This window comes from Sciurus vulgaris (assembly GCF_902686455.1).
Source record: "Sciurus vulgaris genome assembly, chromosome: 2".
Lineage (NCBI taxonomy): Eukaryota > Metazoa > Chordata > Mammalia > Rodentia > Sciuridae > Sciurus > Sciurus vulgaris.
The window spans coordinates 120739634-120761603 of record NC_136462.1 but is presented as its reverse complement, the minus strand read 5'-3'; the positions used below and the strand labels follow the sequence as shown (position 1 = coordinate 120761603).

Below are 21970 nucleotides of genomic sequence, written 5' to 3'. Positions count from 1 at the left end.
GGCCTTTTCTTAACAATTAGAACTGCCTAGTATTGGAGTGAGTCTTCTCAGGAGGTGAGCAGCTTCCTGTTTCTGGATGATCATCTAACTGGGATGTTGCAGTGTGGAATTCAACATGAGACATGGTTGGAGGAGATGATCTCTAGGGGCCCTATCTGCCCCGAGAAGCAAAGATCCAATGACAAATTTATTCAACACAGATTTCCTGAGAACCAACCATGGAACAGCACTGTGCAAGCTGCTGAGGAGAGCACCCCACCCACAAAAATATAGTCCCACCACTAGGAGCTTTACCATAAGTTAGAAAAACAAGGTGAAACATATATAGCATTTGATAATGCTAAGGGACAAGTATGAAAAACACAAAGTGCCTGAGTGGTGGAAGAAAATGCTGGGTGCTCAGAGGTGGAAGTTAAGCTAGCCTTGAAGAATGAGCTGAGGGGAGATTTACAGTTTAAATGAGCATGGAGTAGATGATTGAGGCATGTTTTGGCAGGGAGGACATAAGGACAGCAAGTCTGAATAGTTAAGGTGGAAATAGTCTGTGAAATGCCTTAAATACCAGGAGGAAATTTAAACTCTGAACTGTGAACAGTGGGGAGGCAGGATGTTTTCTGAACACAAAAGCAAATGATTAAATCAATGTCCTGGATCGTTTTAACGGCCCCTTTATATTGAAATAAATATAAAACACAAATACACATGCACAACAGATATCTAGTTAGATGGGAATTGTGAGTCTTTCATTTTTTTTGTTGATTCATTCATGTACAAACTTTTTGTGGGGGGTGGTTGGGGGGACTAGGGATTGAACCCAGGGCCACTTTACCACTGAGTCACATTTCTAGCCCTTTTGCTAAGGCTGGCCTCGAACTTGCAATCCCCTGCCTCAGTCTTCCAAGTCACTAGGATTAAAGGCATGTGTCACTGTGCCCGGCCATGTATAAACATTTGATCACCTAGGATATATTAGATACTGTGAAAGGTTCTGAGGGGGAAAAAACAAGACAGCTCAGAGCCTCTGACCTCATGGAGCTTACAGTCTAATGGGGGAGAGAGAGACACTATAAAAAAACTAATTATGGGGGCTGGGGATATAAAACTCAGTAGTAAGTAGGACAGCTACTTAGAGCCTATGCAAGGTTTTGGGTTTATTCCCAGCATCACAAAACAAAACAAAAAAAAAACCACACACACAGTGTGTGTGAGAAAACCAACAGAACAAAAATTATGTTTGTGCTATTTTTTATTTAAAATTTGTTATTTTTTCTAGATTAATTTTTGACCTCTGTGTTAAAAACCTACCATCTGCTCTCCCTAGTCCCCAACAAAGATTTGCATTTGGATATCACTGAAAGGATGGAATAATTTATAGAAATGACCCCTTCATGATACTTAGTCTTTCAAGTAAGAGATTAGTCTGTTTCTTTATTTAATAAAATGTGTTTTAATCCCTCAGCAGTGATTTACAATGCTTCTGTAAACAGCACTGAAAACTTGAGGAAAAGCCAGTACTGAACTGGGTGGCTGGGCCCACAGTGAGAATCTGGGTTTAGCGGGAGGAGAAGAACCAGGGACAAATGACTGTCATAAGAGGCAGCCAAGTCAGGAAATCAATTGGATTTGGACTAAAGGGATGAAAGAGAGAAGGAAGGGTGATTCTGAATTTCTATAGCGAACAAAACATATTCTATGCAAACAGAAGATGGGCAGGGGATCAAGCAGGAAGTCTCAGAGCACTAATGAAAACAGACCACTGCCTAGGGGATGAGGTCACAAAATCCAGCTCAGAAGAAAGCCAGGTTAAGGTAACAAGCAGCAGCAGAAGACAAAGACTTACTGCCAACCTTCTGTTGTGAAGAATGTAAATTCTCCTGACCCAAGAAAGCTACCCTGGGCCTTTCCTTTTACTGAGACTAGGGGAAGGAGGGGACCCAACCAGACCACGCCTTTAAGATCTTAGGAGCCAGCACTGCATTCCTTAGAGCTGTACCTCCCCAGAGACAGGAGCCTGACTTTAAAAGCAATTAAGTATCTAGGCTATTTTAGGATTACTTCTTGACCACCTGGAATATCTTATTAAAGCACAGCTCAGATGTCCAAAGCAATTTTAGTTCCCATTCCTCACTCCTACCCAAGGCAAAAGTTAACTCTTTCCTCGGGGTTAAGTACAGGGCTAAGCTACCAATTTCTTCACTTGGGTTCCCCACACCCTGAAACCTCTAAGAAATGATCCTATCCTTAAACACCACTGAGCACACTGACAACTTTAAAAATGGATATTCTTGAGTGTTTTCTGAAGACACAGAGTGGTAATGTGTTTCCTTTTTTTTTTTTTTTTTTTGGTACTATCTATTATCTGATAGATATGAACCCCAAAGTCAAGGATTTAGGCTGATTTCTAGGACCTGAAACTCAAAAGTAGTCATTAGCAAAAATTACTAGACTTCAAAGGGGCTGATCACAAGCTCCCAGATTCTAATTAATTGCTCTGAAATACAGACTGTAACCAAAGTGTTTGGGCTGAATGTGAAGGTGGTTCTTAGTGATTTAGGAAAAAACAAAACAAAAAAATCCTCAACACATAAACTACCTTACCTTTGACTAGATCTGTAGCTCTGTAAACATGATTTATGTTCTACATCTGTGACTGCTTTGGTTGGTGACCTAGCTGGTGATGTTGTAATATTAATAGTCCAATTGCTAGATTTTGGTGAGAAGAAAAGAAAAACATTCTTTGCCCTTCCACTAGTTTCAACAAATTTCAGGAGGTAATGAGACATGAGGGTAATGGGCAGGGTGACAGAAGAATCCTAAAGGAGAGGTGAGCCCCAGGAAGTAAAACAGATACTGTTATAAGCAACACTGTTGGACTACAAAACCTTTCTGATAAGATCAGGATTACTGCTCTTAACTAAATCACTCAGGCCTTGGAAGCACCGGAGTTATAATTATCAGATGCACACCTTCCGCTGTCAGGTAACTTTAGGAGGAACCAGAAAGAGCCTGCCTAACTCCTAGTAGCAACAAGGATCAATTCAAATTCGGTGGCTTGGAAAAAAGAGCTAAGGGATACTTTTCTGATGAAGCAATAGAAAGGGGATAGGGTGGGGGAGTGGGAAGTGGAAAGTCCTGCCTTCCATTTAGGCACATATTCACTCCACCAGGCAATCAAGAAGACTGCTGATATGGGGTGGTTTTACCAAAGGAGGGACAAAAACTAAAATGTAACACTGGCAAAGAGAAAACCCTGATACCAAGGGATGAAATGGCCCAGCCAAGTCCAAGTCTGAGAGCCACAGAGCAAAGTCCTACCTCCTTTTCTCTGTGGAATCTGGCACTATGGATTCCTGTAAACCCAGACTGCAACTTGTACTTCCACAGTGGTTGCTGATATGCATTCATACCACAGAACTCAACTCAGTTAGAGTCAGGGCTGGAAAGCCTAGTAGAAGAGCACCTATCTGGTGTCACAGCAGAGAAAACGGACCTGAAGAGGTTAGGAAACTGACCAAAAATCACTGCTCCACAAATATTTCATAGAACTATTTTTCAAGTTACATGATTTAAATGCATAAGAAAAAAATTTTTTAAAATTTTATTTACTTAAATTTCTGGTACTGGGAAACTGAACCCAGAGGTGCTTTACCACTGGGCTACATCCCAGCCCCCCACTTTTTAATTTTTTTTATTTGTTCTAGTTATACATGACAGAATGCATTTATGCATTTTGGTAAATCATACATGAATGGAGTATAATTTCTAATTTTTCTGATTGTACATATTGTAGGATCACATCAGTAATGCAGAAGCCCCTTTTTATTTTGAGACAGAGCCCTGTTAGTTGCTTAGGGCCTTGCAAAGTTGTTGAGGCTGGCCTCAAACTGGCAATCCTCCTGCATCAGGCTCCCTAGTCACTGGGATTATAGGTGTGTGCCACCATGCCCGGGCCATACACAGACTTTCAGAACTTCCTCCAGGGTACCTACCCAGCCCATACGTCCCTCTCAGGATATTATGGTGTGAGCATTCCTGTTTTGATAGTGGCTATCCCTGTGCTGTCTGCCACTTTTACTAGATTGATTCTCTTTCACATACAGATGGTGACTGACTCCTCTGTGAGGCTCTTGTACCCAGCATATAAGCCTGGCAGATGGTGGGCTCAAATAAGTACTGGTATCCAAAGAACAAGTTAATAGTAATAAACTTAGGAGAAATCAACATAATCTAAGTGATGAATCAGAACACATTTAAAAGAAGGCTGATTTCAAGTCCTAAGCTACGGGGACTTAGAAGGCAGTATAATCCATTTCCAAAAGAGATTTTGTTTTTTGGCTACTAGGGACTGAACCCAGGGGTGCTCTACAACTGAGCCACATCCCAGTCCTTTTCTATTTTTTATTTTGAGACAGGGTCTTGCTAAGTTGTTTAAGGCCTCAAAGTTGCTGAGCTGGCTCATAATTTGTGATCCTCCTGCCTCAGCCTCCCAAGTTGCTGGGATTACATGCATGTGCCACCACGACCAGCTCCCCTAAATAGAGTTTAATTTTAAGATCTAAGAGGTAAAGCTGAGTATACATCAAAAAAGGAGCTGATCATTCATATATATGTAAAATTAGCAAAGCTTCAAAGAATGATAGGCACTATTCTAGCATTTTATGTATATGAAACACTAAATACTCCTAGCACAATGCTCGGAGGCAGGTACTATTGCCATTTTTGAGATGAGAAAATCAAGGCAAAAGGAAGTTGAGTGGTAGAGCATAGTGGGCACACCTATCATTCCAGGGACTTGGGAGACAAAGGCAGGAGAATAGCAAGTTCAAGGCCAGCCTCAACAATTTAGAGAGGCCCTAAACAACTTAGCAAAACCCTATCTCAAAAAATAAAAAGGGCTGGGGATGTAGTTCAGTTGGGTTAAATTCCCAATACCAAAAAAGGAGGAAAAAAAAAAATTCAGTGACTTGAACAAGGTTATAAATGACCAAAGGGTACAGTTCACAATCAACTGCAGTGCAGTTTTAAGTTCCTGATTGAACTGCCTCACTTTCTCAGTCTCCTCCTGATGTAATTCTGCTCTAATAAATCTATTCTAAGGAAATAAGTAGAAATATGGTACAATCTTATTTATAAGAGCAAAGAATTCAAAAGGGCCTAAGTGTCTGACATTAAGGGACCAAGCAATATGCAAAGGCACTATCTATATGACAGAATGTTATGCAGTCATTAAAATTGCTTTTTAAAAACATCTGATCCTGGGTTGGGGTTGTAGCTTAGTGGTTGAGCATTTGCCTAGTAGGTGTGAGACACTGGGTTCAATTCTCAGCATCATATAAAAAATAAATAAATAAAGATATTGTATCCATCTACAACTAATATATATATGCAAGAATCACAGGTCAAATTGAAAGACAAAGAAATATTCAAAAACACAAAGTCCTATGAAAAAAATAAGAAATGGTCAAAAGCTGAAAGCAGGCAATTTATAAAACAGATATAACAATCCCCAGCACCACACACACACACACACAAAAAAAAACATATAAAAGGTATATAAACATATGAAAAGACAGTTAAAATAAGAACTACAAGGATATGGTGGCACAGGCTTATAATCCTAGCTACTTTAAGAGGTTAAAGCAGGGGGATACCAAGTTCCAAGCCAGCCTGTGTGATTTAGGCCCTGCGTTTAATTCCCAGTATCACCAAACCAAACAAAAAAAAAAAACTGATAACAAGTTGGGTTGGGGAAATACATTACTAGTAGCAAATAATATATTTGAGGGTAATCTAGCAGTAAATATGGTATATAAAAAGTTAATATGTATACATAGCCAACATACCTAATGCAATCCCCCAAATAACCTATCCCACTGCAGAAATGCATATACCAGAGAATAGAATTATACAGTGTATACAAAGAATCTGTATTTATGCTAAACACACAAAAAGCACAAGTACACTCATGTTCACACATTCTGTGACTATACACTTAGGTAAACACACAGAAACAGCCCAATAAGTTACTCACTCCTAATTTTGCTCACCTCTGGAGAGGATGGGATGGGAAGACACAGTATAGGTAATACAATGTTGAAATGTTTTCTTAAACTATGTTTGTACTCTAAATTTTTCTATATTTTGATTTTTTTATAAATGCTTGAAAAGTCTGAGATAATTAATGATAAAAACCCAAATTAGGGCTAGGGATGTAGTTCAGTGGTAGAGCTCTTGCTCAGTATGTGTGAGACCCTAGGTTCAATCTCTGGGTTTAAAAAAAAAAAAAAAAGAAAGAAAGAAAGAAAGAAAGAAAGAAAGGAAAAGAAAAACTAGATAAAATTTAAGAGTCTCCACCTCCTACACATATATCTAAACATGAAAACAAAGAAAGCAGGGTCCACAGTGTCAGAAACAAAAAGGAAGAAGTCAGTGAGCAAGCATCAAAGCTGAAGAGCTCAAGGGAGAATGGCACTCAGCTTAGGGCTGAGGAGTACAGATTAAGTCACACACACACCCATCCCAGGAGAGAAGTCCAGGTTGCAAATCTCCTGCATGTCAGGAACCAGAACTGAAATAACTACATTTAAGCCAGAGGCCTTGAAAGACTAATTCCATTACCACCTCAGAAAAACTGCCCACCAACCCAGAGAAGCAGCAAGGAAACTTGTCATCTGCCAGGGAACTTATGGGAAAAAAAGTGTCCATAGAAACTCATGCTTTCATTAGGCACAGATGTAGACTTCAAATTTACATCATCCAAACGAATGCAACCAGCTAAGCCACGGAGCCCCAGAAGAAAGAAAAAAATTCCCCTTAGAAGTACTTCCATGGAAACAAATCCCCACTCAAAATGAGAAAAACAAATCCCACAAGAGAAAATAAACCATTATACAGGAGACTGATATGATAGAGAAAGAGTTTGCACCCGAAGAATTAAGAGAAAATAAGATTAATTTAAAGGCATCTTTCGAATAGTCACGTTTAAAAGAGTGGTGAAAAAAAGCAGTGCAAAGGACACATACCTTTGTTGCCTTTTGTTTGTTTAAAATTTTCGTAATAAAAAATTTTAGTAAATTTCACAATATAAAGTTTAAAAAGCTAAAAATGTTCAAAGAGCTAAAGGAAGGAATAGAAACCACAAGGTAAGAACAGACAAAATTTTAAATACCTCTCCAAAATTTATAACAAACAAGATAATTGAGATAAAAATTTAAAGAGTAGTAGAGCAGATAGAGCTGAAGAGGGAATTAGAAATTGGAAAACTGAATGTGAATGCAGAATGCCATAAGAGACAAGGTTATTTAAAAAAAAAAAAAAAACCTAGAAGACTTTGTGAGAAGGCTCCCGAACTCCTATTAGAATACTGGTCTGGGGCTGGAGTTATGGCTCAGTGGTAGAGTGCTTGCCTAGCATATGTGAGGCACTGGGTTTGATCCTCAGCACCACATAAAAATAAATACACAAAATAAAGGTATTGTGTCCATCTACAACTAAAAAATACTAAAAGAATACTGGTCCAAAAAATAAAATAAAGCCCAAGTGAGCGGCAAAGGGGGAACATGATGACAACACACAAATAAAGCTGAAAGAGCACACAAAGACCCAAGTTAAAAAAAAATGGTGGTAGGAAAAAAAAAAGCCCCAAGCGGAATAAATAAAGTTCAAATTTAGAATACAGTCATGAAGGTACAAAATAGCAGTCACGTAGGGCATGGTGACATGTCTGTAATCCCAGCAACTCAGAAGGGTGAGGTAGGAAGATGGCAAGTTTGAGGACAACATCAGCAACTTAGAGGGGCCCTAAGCAATTTAGTGAGACCATGTCTCAAAACATAAATAAATAGAGCTGCAGATGTAGCTCAATAGCAATACATCCCTGGGTTTAACATTCAGCACCCCCAAGCCCCACCAAAAAAGAGTAATCAATAAAAACACATGTAGCCTGAGCTAATTGGGAGGCTGAGGCAGGAAAATTGTTTGAGCCCAGAAGTCGGAGACCAGCTAGGTAACACAGTAAGATCCTATCACAAAACAAACCTTTAATCCCAGGAACTTGGGAATATGAGGCAGGAGGATTGCAAGTTTAAGGCCAGTCTCAGCAACTAAGAAGCCCTAAGCAATCAAGTGAGACCCTGTCTCAAAATAAAAATAGGGGGATGTGGTTGTGGCTCAGTAGTAGAGTAAGCACCTAGCATGTATGAGGCACTGGGTTCTATTCTCAGCACCACCAAAAATAAAAAAATATAAAATAAAGATATTTGTATCCATCTACATCTTAAAAAAAATTAAAATTAATAAATAAATAAAAAGGGTCGAGGATGTGGTTCAGTGGTTAAGTACTCCTGCGTTCAATTCCCAGTCCCAAAACAAAAACAAAACAAACCCCAAAAAACCCAACCCAGTAAAAGAACTAAAATAGAAAGCCTAACTTCCAAAACAGTAGAAGAGACACTGAATAAATCTCTTAATCAAATCAAAAGGCAGAAAGAAAATAAAAAGTAAAGAAAAAGTATGAATAAATTGAAATAAGAGGACAGAAATAATCCAAATGTATCATCAATCCCAATAACCAAAAATTAAATTAACTGAATAAATACTAATCAAAAGAAAGTAAGTCTTACATTGGAATATTTTAATTCACCTTTCTTTGATCACACAAAGAAAACTTAAGGTAAAGAAGACTTTAAACAGAAATCAGTACACTTGATTCATTATACACATCATTGCCTCTAACAAATAGCAAATATGCACTCTTTCCAAGTACATATGGATCATTTATTGAGATTAATTCTACACAAGGTCAAAACAAAAGACTGTCTTAAATTCCAGAGAATCAGAAGTACGCCAGTTCTCTAACAATGTAATAATATTAGAAAAAAGATAAAACACATATTGGAAACCAAACACCACTTCTGAACAACCAACCCATGGGCTAAAGAACCAATCACAAGTGAAATTAGAAAGTGTTTAATAATAACCAACAATGAAAGCATTACACATGAAAACTTGTGAGATATCTAGAGAAAAATCCCACAGCCTCAAATACATTTACTAAGTTACAAGAATTTCAGAAAATATGCTAAACATCCAACCCAAATGGCTTAAAGATAGAACAAATAAATACAAGAAAAACTAAGGAAGAAATCTAAATATCAGTGGATCATATCAAAATCAATATCCAGGTTGTGTTGACACACTACAGTTTTATACAATGTTGCCAAGGGAAAAATCAGACAAAATGTATGAAAGTGATCATTTTGTATTATTTCTTACAACTCCATGTGAATCTACAGTTATCTCAATAAAATTTTCAACTAAAGAAAAGAATGTGTGGGCTGGGGTTGTGGCTCAGTGGTAGTACATTTGCCTATTACGAGGTACTGGGTTCAATCCCCAGCACCACGTAAAACTAAATAAGCCAAATAAAGGCATTGTATCCATTGGGGGGAAAAAAATTAAAAAAAGAATGTGGTCAAAATCCAAGAACTAACATTATTAAAGGGGCTGGTGAGGAAATGGGAGCAGTGAGTATTGGTATGTTCATTGCTGGTGGGAACGCAAAATGATATAGTCACTTTGAAAGAGTGTGGCTATTTCTTACAAAACTAAAAATAGTCTTACCATACTATCCTGCAATTGCACTTTTTAATATTTACCCAAACAAACTGAAACCTATGTCCACAGAGAAATCTGCATATGGACATTGATAGCAGCTTTATTTATAAGTTGCCAAAACTTGGAAGCAAGCAAGACATCCTTCAATAGGTGAGTGGATAAACTGTGGTACACAATGAAATATTATTCAATGTGGAAATCAGCTATGAAGTCATGAAAAGACATGAAAGAACACTAAATGCATATTACTAAGTGAAAAACGTTAATCTGAAAAGGCTACGTGCTAAATGATCCTAACCATACAACATTCAGGAAAGAGCAAAACCATGAAGACAGTAGAAGGATCAGTGGTTGTCAGAGATTAGTGGTAAGAGAGGGATAAATAGGTGGAGTACAGAGGATTTTTAGGGCTGTAAAGCTGCTCTTTATGATACCATAATAGTGGATACATGTCATCACACATTTGTCAAAATCCACAGACTGTACAATAAAAGTGCACCTTAGTGTAAACTATGGACTCTGAATGATAATAATGGATCACTGTAGGCTTATCAATTGTAAAAAATGTGTCCTCTGGTGCAGGATTTTGAAGGTGTGTATGTGTGGGGGAGGACAGTATGTGGGAAACCAGTTTACCTTCTGTTCAATTTTGCTGTGAACCTAAAACTGCTCTAAAAAAATGTGTTTTTTAAAAATATGAAATGAAGTCACTCACATAAAAAAAAAACAGTAAATGAAAGTGAGACAAAGAAAAGAAATATTGAGTGCCTAGTATGTACCATTACTGTACAATGACAAGCAAATCAAATTGTGTCCCTGTTCTCTTGGAGCTTACCATCTAGTCTAGGAATCAAACAACCACACACACAAATGTAAAACAATAATGCTCAATGAAAGCATATAAAGGGAGAATCTGATTTACATTGAGAGTGAAAACAAAGCTTCTGAGGAAGTAACCAATAAAGGTAATCCAGCATATGCAAAAGTGAGGGTGATTAAAGTACAGCGATAGGTCAGGAGATTGACAATGATAAGGCTAGACAAGTAGAGAGGGCCGGATCATGAAGATTTTGGATTTTATAATTAGAGCAACAGATGTCATACTTGGAGGGCATTAAAGGAGTGATTATTTGTTTTTTAGATCCCTCTAGCTACTGTGTACAGAATGGATTAGAATTTGGGGACACAGAAAGTTGTTGAGAGCTACAGCAGTAGGAAAGTGGCTTGGATTAGGTAGGTTATGCTGGAGAAGAGAAGCAGCAAGATTCTAAATATCCAGATAATTTTTGGTGATGGCCAGACACAAGGAGTGACAAAGTAGGAGATATGAAAGATCAACTCCAAGGTTTCTGGTATAATTGACTAAGTGGATAAAAATGCCATTTACTGAGAAGGGAAATAGAGAAGGCAATGATGTGGAGGAGCTTAGAAATCAAGAGTTCAGTTTTATACATATTAAACTTGAGATGTGATTAAAATATCTAAATGGAAATTCCAAGCAGGTAGCTGGGAATATGTGCATTGAGCTCAGACTAGAAATGTGAGCCCAAAAAAAAAAAAAAAAATATATATATATATATACATATATATATTTTGAAATCACTGGCTTGTAGACAGTTTTTAAAGGCACAAAAATAAAAGAGGCAGGGAATACAGAGAAGAGGACTTAGGCTTGAACTCTGGGGAACTTAAGTTTTAGAAGTCAAGATAGAAGAGAAAGCATAAGAGAGATAAGGAAAATACGCAGAAAGAAGCCAGTGTTTCAAGGAAGAAGTGGTCTACTATATTCAACAAAGCCGAGAAATCAAGAGTATGGGCAGTCTTGGCTAAGCAACATGGTAGTCATTAGAAATCCAAACAATTTAAGGGACAGGGTTCAGACTGGAGTGTGTTGAGGAGTGAGCAGGAGGTGGTAAAAGAGAACTAAGGAATACAAACAATTCTTTGGAGAAGCTTTGCTGCAGGGAGGGAGTAGGCAGGAATACCTGGGGGAGAGGAGTAGTAGAAGGAAAATTCTTTAAACATGATCTCTCATTCCTTGTTAGTAACTGAATAAGGGCTATTTTAAGACTGAAAAAGTTTTAAATTTTTTATAGCTGGGAGATAGATGAGTACAAATGTGTAGATGTCAGAAGAGCATGAGTTCAAAGAATCAGGAAATTGAGGGATTCACTGATGGAACAAGTCCCTGAAAATCTAGGAGAGGATGGGTTCTAGGACATGAACAGAGGGATTAAAGAGTGATAAGAACTGAGTTTAATCAGTGATCATGTACTTACAAGGATTTAACATCTATAAAGCTTACTTCTACCTAAAGAGAAAATATGCACATCTCCTTATCCTAATATGGAAAGCAGCAGCTTCAAAAGTACAATGGTTTATGCTCCCACAATGCTGAAAGGTTTCAGAGACCTGATCTCTGTATAGTGTACACATTTTACAAAAAACTTTCATACTATTTTTCTTTCATGTTTGTAATATCTTAAAATAGCTTCCTGAAGATGGTGGAAAAGAATTATCATCCTCTGGAATAAATGTATGCATAGGTTGAAAGAGGAAGGTTAGGAGACTAGGACTTTTTTTTTTTTTTTTTAATATTTTTTAGTTGTAGACAGACACAATCTTTTATTTATTTATATTTTTTAATGTGGTTCTGAGGATCAAACCCAGTGCCTCACATGTGCCAGGCAAGTGATCTATCATTGAGTCACAAACCCAGGCCAGGTTAGGGCATTTGTCCAAAGTACTTGTCCAGTAAGCAAGTGGTAGAGCTAAATATCTAAATCCACATTCTGTGCCTCCCAAACCAAAGTTGGGTCAATTATTAAATCTGTTACTAAGTAACAAGTCTGCCAAGTGACTGTGCCTTAATCTTTTGGGGTTAATGTCTAGAAAGGCAACCAAGCTCTCTCACAAATCACCACAGATGTCATGGGGTACTGGGCTGGAAGAACCCCTGCTTAGAGCCAAGTAAGAGATCTCAAGTTCTTAGTCTCAGTCCTCTCCCAGGTAGCAGTGCATTCACTCAGATGATTTCAGAAGATCACCAACAACCCATACACTGAAAATAGAAGTGAAGAAAACTCAAGAATGATAAACTCCTCAGTTACTGAGACTGAAACACAAAGGAGCTAAGTCTAGAGCAGTGTCTGTGAAAAGCATAGCATATGCTTTTCTTTCCAGTGACACAATCTAGAGGTTTTCTCAACCTAGACATTTTGTACTGGGAAATACTTTTCTTTGTGTGGGGAACCATACTGTGCACTGTAGAACATTTAGCAGTATCTCTGGCCTCTATCCACTAGATGCTAGTAGCACATCTACATTCACCCCAGTTACAGCAACCAAAAATGTCTCCTAACATTGCCAAATGTCTCCTGGGAGAGGGGAGGGCCACCTACAATTGAGTACCTCTGATCTAGATAGACTCTACAGTGATTATAGAAGCCAAGGGTATGTAAGACATCCCTAAAAAGAGTAAGGAAAGCCTACAATTTTTTCTTTTCTTTTTAGGGTAACAGTTTACACAAAAAGTCTCAAATGTTTCATAGTCATGCATTATGTACCAAGAAAAACAGGTTTAGCCCAAAGACTCACATTTTACTTGGAGGGATAGATTCTAGAAAGCAGCAGTCATAGCATTTAGGAGAAAAAGGCAGATACCTCTTTGTTCACTAATTGCTCAGCAGGAAGTCATCTCTCACAGTAAAACAAGACTGATTTTGTTAATAAAATAGTAAACAGTTATAAATAGTAAAACTTTTATTTTCAGGGAAAATCAATTATTTATGTGTGTGTGGGGGGGAGAAACAGACAAAATTCTCTCCTGTCATCTTCCCTCTGTCTCCCAGTGCCCATCTAATATAGTCCTTTGTGTCTGCCATGAAGCTTTCTCTACTTCAGTCCTGCAGAGATGCTGCTCCAATGAATTCAAAGAAAGCCTACACAGCTGTCATGAGCTGAGAGTGCTCCAAATAACTTCCAGGTGTTTAGAATTGGCAATACACTCTCCTTGTTAATGCATGATTAGCAAGCTTTAGGAAGTGTTGGGAATTCTTTAATTGCAAGTTTTCTGAAATTAAGACTCTTGATCCTAGAAGGCAAGTGAGACAAAATCTTGTAAAATATGCAAGAAGAGGAGGGGAGAAGGAGAGGGCTTACATTTATTGAGTAATGACTCCTAGTGTTTTGCAGTGAGCTAGCTACGCAAAAATCACACACAGCAACACAAATGACTCCAAAAGTATGCAGAAAACCAGACATATACACTCTGGCCCCCACATGCCATCAAGCCACCACTCATCTTCCTATTCTGTGGAAAGAAGTCTGTGCCCTTCTGGAAACCTAGCTCTATTACCAGGCTCAAGACAGACAAAGCCTATATTGCCTGAACCACCCTCTATCCAGGACAGCAGAAGACCACCCCTAAAAGGCCTGCAACAACAGCCCCTCCCCATTGGCTGTGTGATCTCCTTTGAGAGAAGAAACACTCAGTTCTTTGTTGTCTTATTCTACAATTATTTACTCTGCTCATAGAAATCTAGTTTTAGAATGCTGGGCTAGGTGGTGTCATTTATTCTCCCCATCACTCTTGTGTCAGAATATTATACTCTTAATGATCCAGACCTTCAGAAGCAAACATTTTCTAAGAGTTTATTCAAAGAGAATCCATAAAATAAATCTGACTTCACATAGTCTAAAAGAAGGATTTCAGAAACAAAGGATAATCTATGGCACCCTTAAGTTTTCTAGTTTTGCTTTTTGGTTGGCAGGTACCTCTCATACCCTCATCTCACCCATTCACACACCCCCTTCCCACTGCCACACACACCAAATCTTCCAAAATAGAGTACTCTTGTTGGTTTGCCAAGCTATGCTATAGTGTTAAAAAGAAAACAAAACTAACTTTTTTACTTTGGTGAATGAAACAAAACTCTGTTTTAAAATACTTATATCATAGCCAGATGTGGTAGTGCATGCCTGAAATCCCAACAATTCTGGAGGCTGAGGCAGAAAGACCTCAAGTTGGAGGTCAGCCTGGGCAACTTAGTAAGACCCCATCTCAAAATAAAAAGGGCTGGGGAATGTTGCTTAGTGGTAAAGTGCTTCTGAGGTCAATCCCCAGTACTGCAAAAAATTATCTATCTATCTATCTATCTATCTATCTATCTATCTATCTATCTATCTATCATCTATCTATCTATCTATCTATCTATCTATCTATCTATCTATCTATCTATCTATCTATCTTAGAAATATCTACACAAAAGCACAGACTGGAGATTTGGCTTTAGCTGACCCTGGACAAAGTAATTTACTCCAATTCACCTTGAGGTTTCCACAGTGCCATCATGCCAGTTCCTTGGAAAGACATGACTTATTTCAAGGAGCATACCCCTGGCACAAAGAAGCCTTCTGTACAAATTTGTAGTTTAAAAGAAAATGGACACTGTAACACATTAACTATAAGATCTTATGTCAACTGTAAAAAAGTCTTTCAATTGCTGAGGCAAGAGCAGCCCAAATTATGCTCTCTAGAAGTTACATTAAAAAAAAACAAAACAAAACAAAAAACCAAAAGACTAAACAATAAACAGCTAGTCTCATAGTTTGCAAGACTCAAGGATAGATTTTTAGTCTTCCTTTTAAAACACAATTAAAAAAATTTTAATCCCCAAGCATACTACTTCTTTAAAAATCAAGATTTAGATAAAGGAAAACACCAAACTCATTTTGAAAAATAAAATCCATGAGAGGAATTGGAGATGTCCATCTAAGATTTTAAGTCAGTGTTGCCCAATGCCTCCCTGACCCAGTTCTTGATTTCCAAATTCACTGGGGAGGTAAACTTAGGGTGAGGGATTAGGCCTCAGATACTCTGCCATTTATAAAAACATTTTGGCAAGTGATCTGCCAGGCAGTCTATAATTAGTGAGTGTGTTTCAGGAACCTAAATGAACTCAAAGGGTTTCAAATGCCAACAGCCAGCCCCCAGAGTGCTGAGTTCTGTAGCCACGCAGTGGCTGCAGTCCAGAACTTGAGGAAGTCTGCCTTGCCACAGCACACACGTCTGTGCACACACAAGCCAGTTCTGAAGAGTCTTTTTTCAAAGCTCTAATGGCTTGACCTCAACACCTGCTGCACTTCCTGAAGACAGACAGGCTCTGGAGCTCCACTTGTTCCTTGCACGCGGCTATACTTTCTAGGAACGACCGCACACACGCAGAGGCTGGCCAGCTGCCAAGGTGGGGGCAGCCCAGTCGCCTCAAGCCTGAACTTTCCCAGCGCTGTCAGGGCAGGATCCCGCTATGAGCTGACTCAGCGGCCAGCATGGAACTCTGCCAACCATACAGCAGTGCGGGGCTGCCAGCAACTCACAGATGTTTTGCTAAACCAAAGCAATCAGCCAGGAGGCCGGTCTGGGCTGGCAGCCAGGGAGCTTGCTGTCGTGGAAGTTGGGATTCTCTGATTCTAGTCCTAGCTCTACTGCTATCTCCCAGGGTCATGTGAGGGAAATCCTTTGTACATCTCAGTACTTTCTCTGGTTCAGAGGCACGTCAGTGTAGATGCAGGAGAAGATGGCACTGTCTGCATAAGACAGCTCCTGGAGCACTACTAGCTACCATGTGCTTGGCACTGCACAGATGCTCACATGGACTAGCTCATTAATCCTCACAGTATCCTCGAGAGGCACCTTCATTACTTTTACTCCACAGATGACAAGACACAGGCTTAGAGCAACCACAGAGGTAAGATACGAAAAGATGGGATTTGAGCCTTATTTCTCATTCTAGAATCTACTACACACTGCTGTTGTAAAACAGGACAACTGCACAGGACTCCTTGATCCAAAGATGCTTGATTTTTAAGTTTCCAAAGGACCTTTCTTACATCTTTCAGTTGTTCTGTGTTAACCCACAGTTCTTAAAAAATAATTTCTAAATAGCACCACTTGGAACACATGAAGAGCATGTGCATATTCTGAGTATCCAGGTACTAATGGCTTTATCATGAACTCCCGACCTAAACCATCTCATTGTTTGAGTGAGGACAAACTACAGTGTAAATCATAAAGAAAAAATAAATTAAAACTAAAAGGCTTAGAATGAGAATACATATTCCCTAAGGCTCCACCCTCCAAGACAATTTATTAGGACTCCACAGTCCGTCTTTTAAAAAAGTTTTCCAACTGACTCTGATGTTTAGAAGTCACTTCAGGAATATTTAGAAGTTTTCCTTGGCTAAAAAGGGAATTTTGAGGTGCACCCTTCTTTCTTTCTATGAGGATGATATAAGGGTGAAATGAAACCATGTCTATAAGCCTCTTCACTGGGAAACATACACAGTACAAGAGCTTCTTGTCAGCTCTGTTCAGCTATAAGACAACAACTCTCCCTTAAAGAGCATGATCCTGGGTTAGCTTGGAAATAAGAAGCTCTTGGGCAAGATTGTTCTTTTACATTATTAGAAAAACTCCAGTGTCATGCATTTCATTTTTAGATGCATCCTCATAACAAACATAACACTGTTGCAACCTCATTCTTCCTTAAAAAAAAAAAAAAAAAAAAAAAAAGATTGCACTGATGTTCTTTTAGGTCAAACTTGAAACAGTTTACATTAAGAGTAACTTATGCATCCTATTGGTTTAATCAAGAAAACAAATGTTAATTTGTGTGTGTGTGGGACTGGTGGGGATGGTGATTGAACCTCAAGCCTCAGGCATACTAAATAAATATATTACCACTAAGCTATACCCCCAGCCCAAGAAAACAAATATTAAGTGAAAAAAACTATTTAAAGTCTATTCATGACTAGGTGAGGGTCAGTGAAGTGGGGTTAGCAGGCCCAGGCTGGCACAGCCCCAGAGCATCCAGTACTCTTTCTAGCTAGCCTTTAGGAATAAATGGCTTCCTCTAGCCGAAAGACTGACCTGCTTAAGCTGCTCATCCAGATTCCAGCTTGGCTGTCCAGCTGTGGAGACAGATGGTGGGGCCTTGGAAGCATCTTTGGTATGGTCTTCTTTAGCTTGTTGTCCGTGTGGTGGCAGCCCTGGTGCTGGAAGCAGACTGGACATGGGTGCTACTCTGGGGTCTTGGCGAGTTGCTTTTTGCACATGAAAATATTTGGAAGCAGCCTGGGCCCCTTTTTCAGCCACCTCTGCAACATCCTCATCCTCATCCTCATCTTCTAAACCGCCTTCTTCTTCCTCAGGCTCTGAATTCACGTTGCTCCGTTCAAAAACTCGGGCCACCGATGTGGCTGGTGGAACTCTGGCTAAGGGACCCAGAGCGGGGCTGCCAGAAGGTCTCCCAGGTGTGGCAGAAAGGTGAGTTGGCTGTGTGACTAGTTTGGGGGCATACAGGAACTGGGCTTCTCTCATCTGCTGTCCCTGCTTCTCTCTGGCATCCATTTGCAGAGGAGCCAGATGTGGCTGCTGCTGCTGCTGCTGCTGCTGCTGCTGCTGCTGCTGCTGCTGCAGTGGTTCCATTACTACTTCAAGCTTTGCCCACAAATTGGCATGGCTCTGAACCTGAGCACAGCCCAGCAGGCACACTGGGTCTATACTTTATTCGATTAACCAAAACCACAAAGGAAAAAAAAAAAAAAAAAAAAAACTATGTAAAACAGGTATAAAAGGATTTCTTTTCTCCAGTAAAGAGCCATAAGTTCTGAACACTAAACATAAATTTAGTGCTTCTAAACCAGATTTTCAATGAGTGTTGGGGTTTTGAGGGGTGGGTAGGGAAAGGTGTGAAGAGGAACAGGATCTAAGAGGAAAAATGGGGTGAATCTCAGTAGTGGTATACTGTTGAGAATTTTTAAAGAAGCAATTCAGATGATATTCAGGCTGCTAATATCTATTTTCAGATCTCTCTCCCTCTACATTATCAAACAATCTGTTTATTGCTGAAAAGGCAACTGGGTTTATATTATACAGGGATTATAACTATGAAAGTCACAATAATAAAGTAGAAAAAAGGCCTGCCAGCAAAAGAGAGAATACTGCTTATATTCCCAGGCCCACTGAAGAAGGATATTACCATCCAAGCTGACACAGAGCTATCAGGCAGACAGAATGACTTCCCTTAACAGAAGAAGCAAAACCAACCAAACTGCTCTTGGGTTTAAACTTTGAAAATTTCCCAGATCAAATTGCCAGCCTGCTTGTCGAGTGTACTGAGGCAGGCAAACTAGACATTATAGCCTCAGAAAGAATCCAATTTCAACAACATGAAAGAAAGAAACACACAAGGAGGCAAGAGTCTCAAATTGCAACCCTTGCTCAAAAACAAACAGGGAGAATTCCTCTGGAGATTTTAAAGTTAATTAATTTGAAACAGGTATCAATATTATCTACACAAGTTAATGCTGCTTCTCTTTTATAAATGGTGAAGTAAATATCTTCACATTCCCTTTCTTTCTGATTAATTTCTGTTATGATACTCATTCTATGACGAATACAAAAAGAAAAGGCTTTCAGGCCAAAAGCATTCTGGGGGCAGGTTTATCTGCATTCTTACCAGTCTCCAAACACATACCCCTTTCACACCCTCTCCACCTCTACCCCCACCCTCCTCTCCAGACTCCTCACTTGAGTTATGTTTTCTCAGCAAGTCTCCATAAGTGAATTACTACGCAGGAGCAAATTTTAGGGTGAACAGGACTTGCAGCATGGTGTACAATTTTGTCATCACATGAAAGAAGCTGCACTGCACAGGTTGGGACTTGATACTTGCATTGTTTCAGTGTTTTGGGATTGGGTTTGAAAGATCAAAAAAAAATGTAAATGTCTTTAGCACCTTTAAAAATTCATGGGGAAGTAACCACATCCATAGCAATAAAAATGGTTTGGATTAAGTTTTTTAAATAGGTTTGAGTACAAAAGATACAAACTTTAAAGCAAGGCAGAAAAGCTGAGATTAAATTTTCTCATTTTCTCTCCATTTTAGAAGCACTGGTTGTGCCTTCTGTAGGCTGCAAAAGATTCAAATTCCAATTTGCCTCACACTGCCTCTACTTCCTCTCCTGGCACTTCAGAAAGTGTGAGTTTGAGATATGCCTGAAGCAATATTTTCATTCTGCTCTAGCTCTTCTTAGTGTCAAAAGGAATAAAAAAATTTAAACCCCCGTTAAAACTAGTTGGCAAAAATATTCATTTATTTATTTCATTGAACCTAGGACCTTGCACATACTAGGCAAGTGCTCAACCACTGAACTACATGCCTAGCCCAAAAATGTTCATTAAAAAAAAAAAAAAAAAAGCCAACGTGGGTCCGAGAAAATTAAAGAATAAAGCAAATGATCTGGTAGTCATTAAAAAATGTCCTTGTAATTGTAAAATGAGTCACAATCGAAATGATTTTTCAACCAAGTCCTGCCAGTCACTGAACGGCTGCTTCTTGTCTTGTGGCACCATGTTCTCTATGCTGTCCCCAGCAGAGGGGGAGGTTTCCCACAGCCTCTTCAGTAAGACTGAGATGACTCAGTTCTACAACTCAATATATACATTCTTCCCCCAAAGAGCCCATCTTCTCCCAGCCCCTCAGTAGCCAGAGATCCAAACAATACCACCTGCCTACATTTACAGAACTTAAGTCTCAGAAATCTAAACCACTTCATCCCCTCACACAGTTCCTCCCTAAAGTTCCGAGACCACCAAGCCAGGCAAAACCGACAGCTTGTAGCTTTGAGCCGGGCCTCGCTGACCATTCCCTTTACCTTCGCTGCCGGATCCTCTGGCCCCGGGCCCCTCCAATCTCCCCTCCCAGGTCACTCCGGTGGCCCCCTCCCATTCTTTATCCCCCCACCCTATCCAGCCCTATCACTTTTACCTCTACCAAGCTCTCTCAGTCAATTCACTGGCTCTTCTCGGATCGCCCCAACCCCACCTAGCCTCGCCTCCTAGGTTCCCGTGGGATCCCTTACCCTTCTCTTTACCTTTATCTCAAATCATGCCTTGGGGAACAGGACGCCCCGGGGCTCCTCCCCAGCGCTCTCACTTTTCCTCAGCGGTCCCCGCGCTCCGCGGGCCCGCGCCTTCGTGTCTCCCCCTACGCACCTGCCTCCCCTCCCACCTCGGTCACCTCCACCTGCCACAGCCTCACTCCCGCGGCGGCCAAGAAAGCCAGGACCCGCGCAGCCTACCTGTGCGGGCGCTCCCGGTCCGCGGCGGCAAAGGAGCCGCTCCGTGCCCGGCGCGGCAGCAGCGTCTCCTACTCCTCCGCAGCCGGGGGCCACAGCCGGGGCGGGGCCCGCACCGGAAGCGGCGCCGCGGGGCCGGACCGCGGGCCGGAGGGGCGGGGGAAGGGTGGGGCCCACGAGCTGGGGCGGGGCTTGAGACCGGAAGCAGCCAAAAAGGGAACGGGGGTGGGGGATGGGGCGAGGCGGAAGTGACTCTAGGGACGGCCCCACCCGACTGAGTCGTGAGGGGAAGCGAGTTGAAGCGGGCGGAAGCTTCAGCCAATAGGAAAGCACCGACACAGGAGAGTTCCGGTGGGAGACTTCCGCGGGGAGTTGAAAAGAGCTGGGCTTTACAGAGTTTCTCGAGTGTTTTCTGGTGGCGGAGGTTGGTGTGGGGCAAACGGTAGGTTGAGAAAAAGTCTAATAAAAAAGTCTTAGGAGTTTTCTTTTGCTTCTGTCCTCTCCCAGTCTCCTACTCTCAAATTGGTTGTTCTCAGTCATTTCCGCTGTTAGATCAACTTTTCTTTTTCTTTCGACTGAGACCTGACTGTCCCCTGAAAATGCTACATCCCCTGGAACCCTCTCACATGGATTAATATTCTCACTTACCAGGGTTCAAAAGTAGAGACTGTGTGCCGAATATTGTCACTCCGTGTAAAAACCCTTGGCTTCTCCGATGCTTCCTCTTAAGACTTACTGTTCGTTTACCCACCTCTGTAGTGAACATTTGTCGTTTTGCGCATGAAGCTCCCTTGTATTATTTTTTCCTCTCTGATCTACCTTGATCATCTCTGAGTTTAGGTGGACAATCCATTGAACATCGAGCCTCATCTCTAGCAACACTTACATCAGCTTCTAATCCCAGTCAACACCTGAACCTTGTCACCAGAAACACGGTGTCGGCATGAATCAGTAATTTGAACATACCTCTATCCAGCCACAGCCCGTTACCCTCTCAGTTTAACTGCTCAAGAATTCTAGCATAACTGTTCTTTCAGCTTATCGGAACCTCTAATCTCCTGAAAGACTCTATTTTATCTCTTAGCTATTAACTCCCTCCACTCTTAACTTTCCTCCTTATCCATAGATTCAACGATACACCATTACAATACTGCTTACTGTCAGTCCTGCTCTAACACTCCCTATATTCCAAGACCTCCATCCTGTATGGACC

The 21970-nt window shown here is 40.4% G+C and overlaps 1 protein-coding gene across 3 annotated transcripts in view; it reads right to left on the bottom strand.

Annotated features, from left to right (window-relative positions):
- Window positions 1–20879, bottom strand: part of ARID3B (AT-rich interaction domain 3B) — a 49113-nt gene extending 28234 nt beyond the window's left edge. For 2 of the 3 annotated variants that reach the window (XM_079127322.1, XM_079127324.1), the window contains exons 1-2: window positions 20761–20879; window positions 17546–18179 (exon numbers count right to left, since the gene is read on the bottom strand). In XM_079127322.1, the coding sequence (XP_078983448.1) occupies window positions 17546–18103 (558 nt within the window). In that variant the 5' untranslated portion in view covers window positions 18104–18179; window positions 20761–20879. The remainder of the gene's footprint in view (window positions 1–17545; window positions 18180–20760) is intronic. The other variant, XM_079127323.1, reaches the window with a different exon arrangement.
- Between the last annotated feature and the right edge of the window lie 1091 nt (window positions 20880–21970).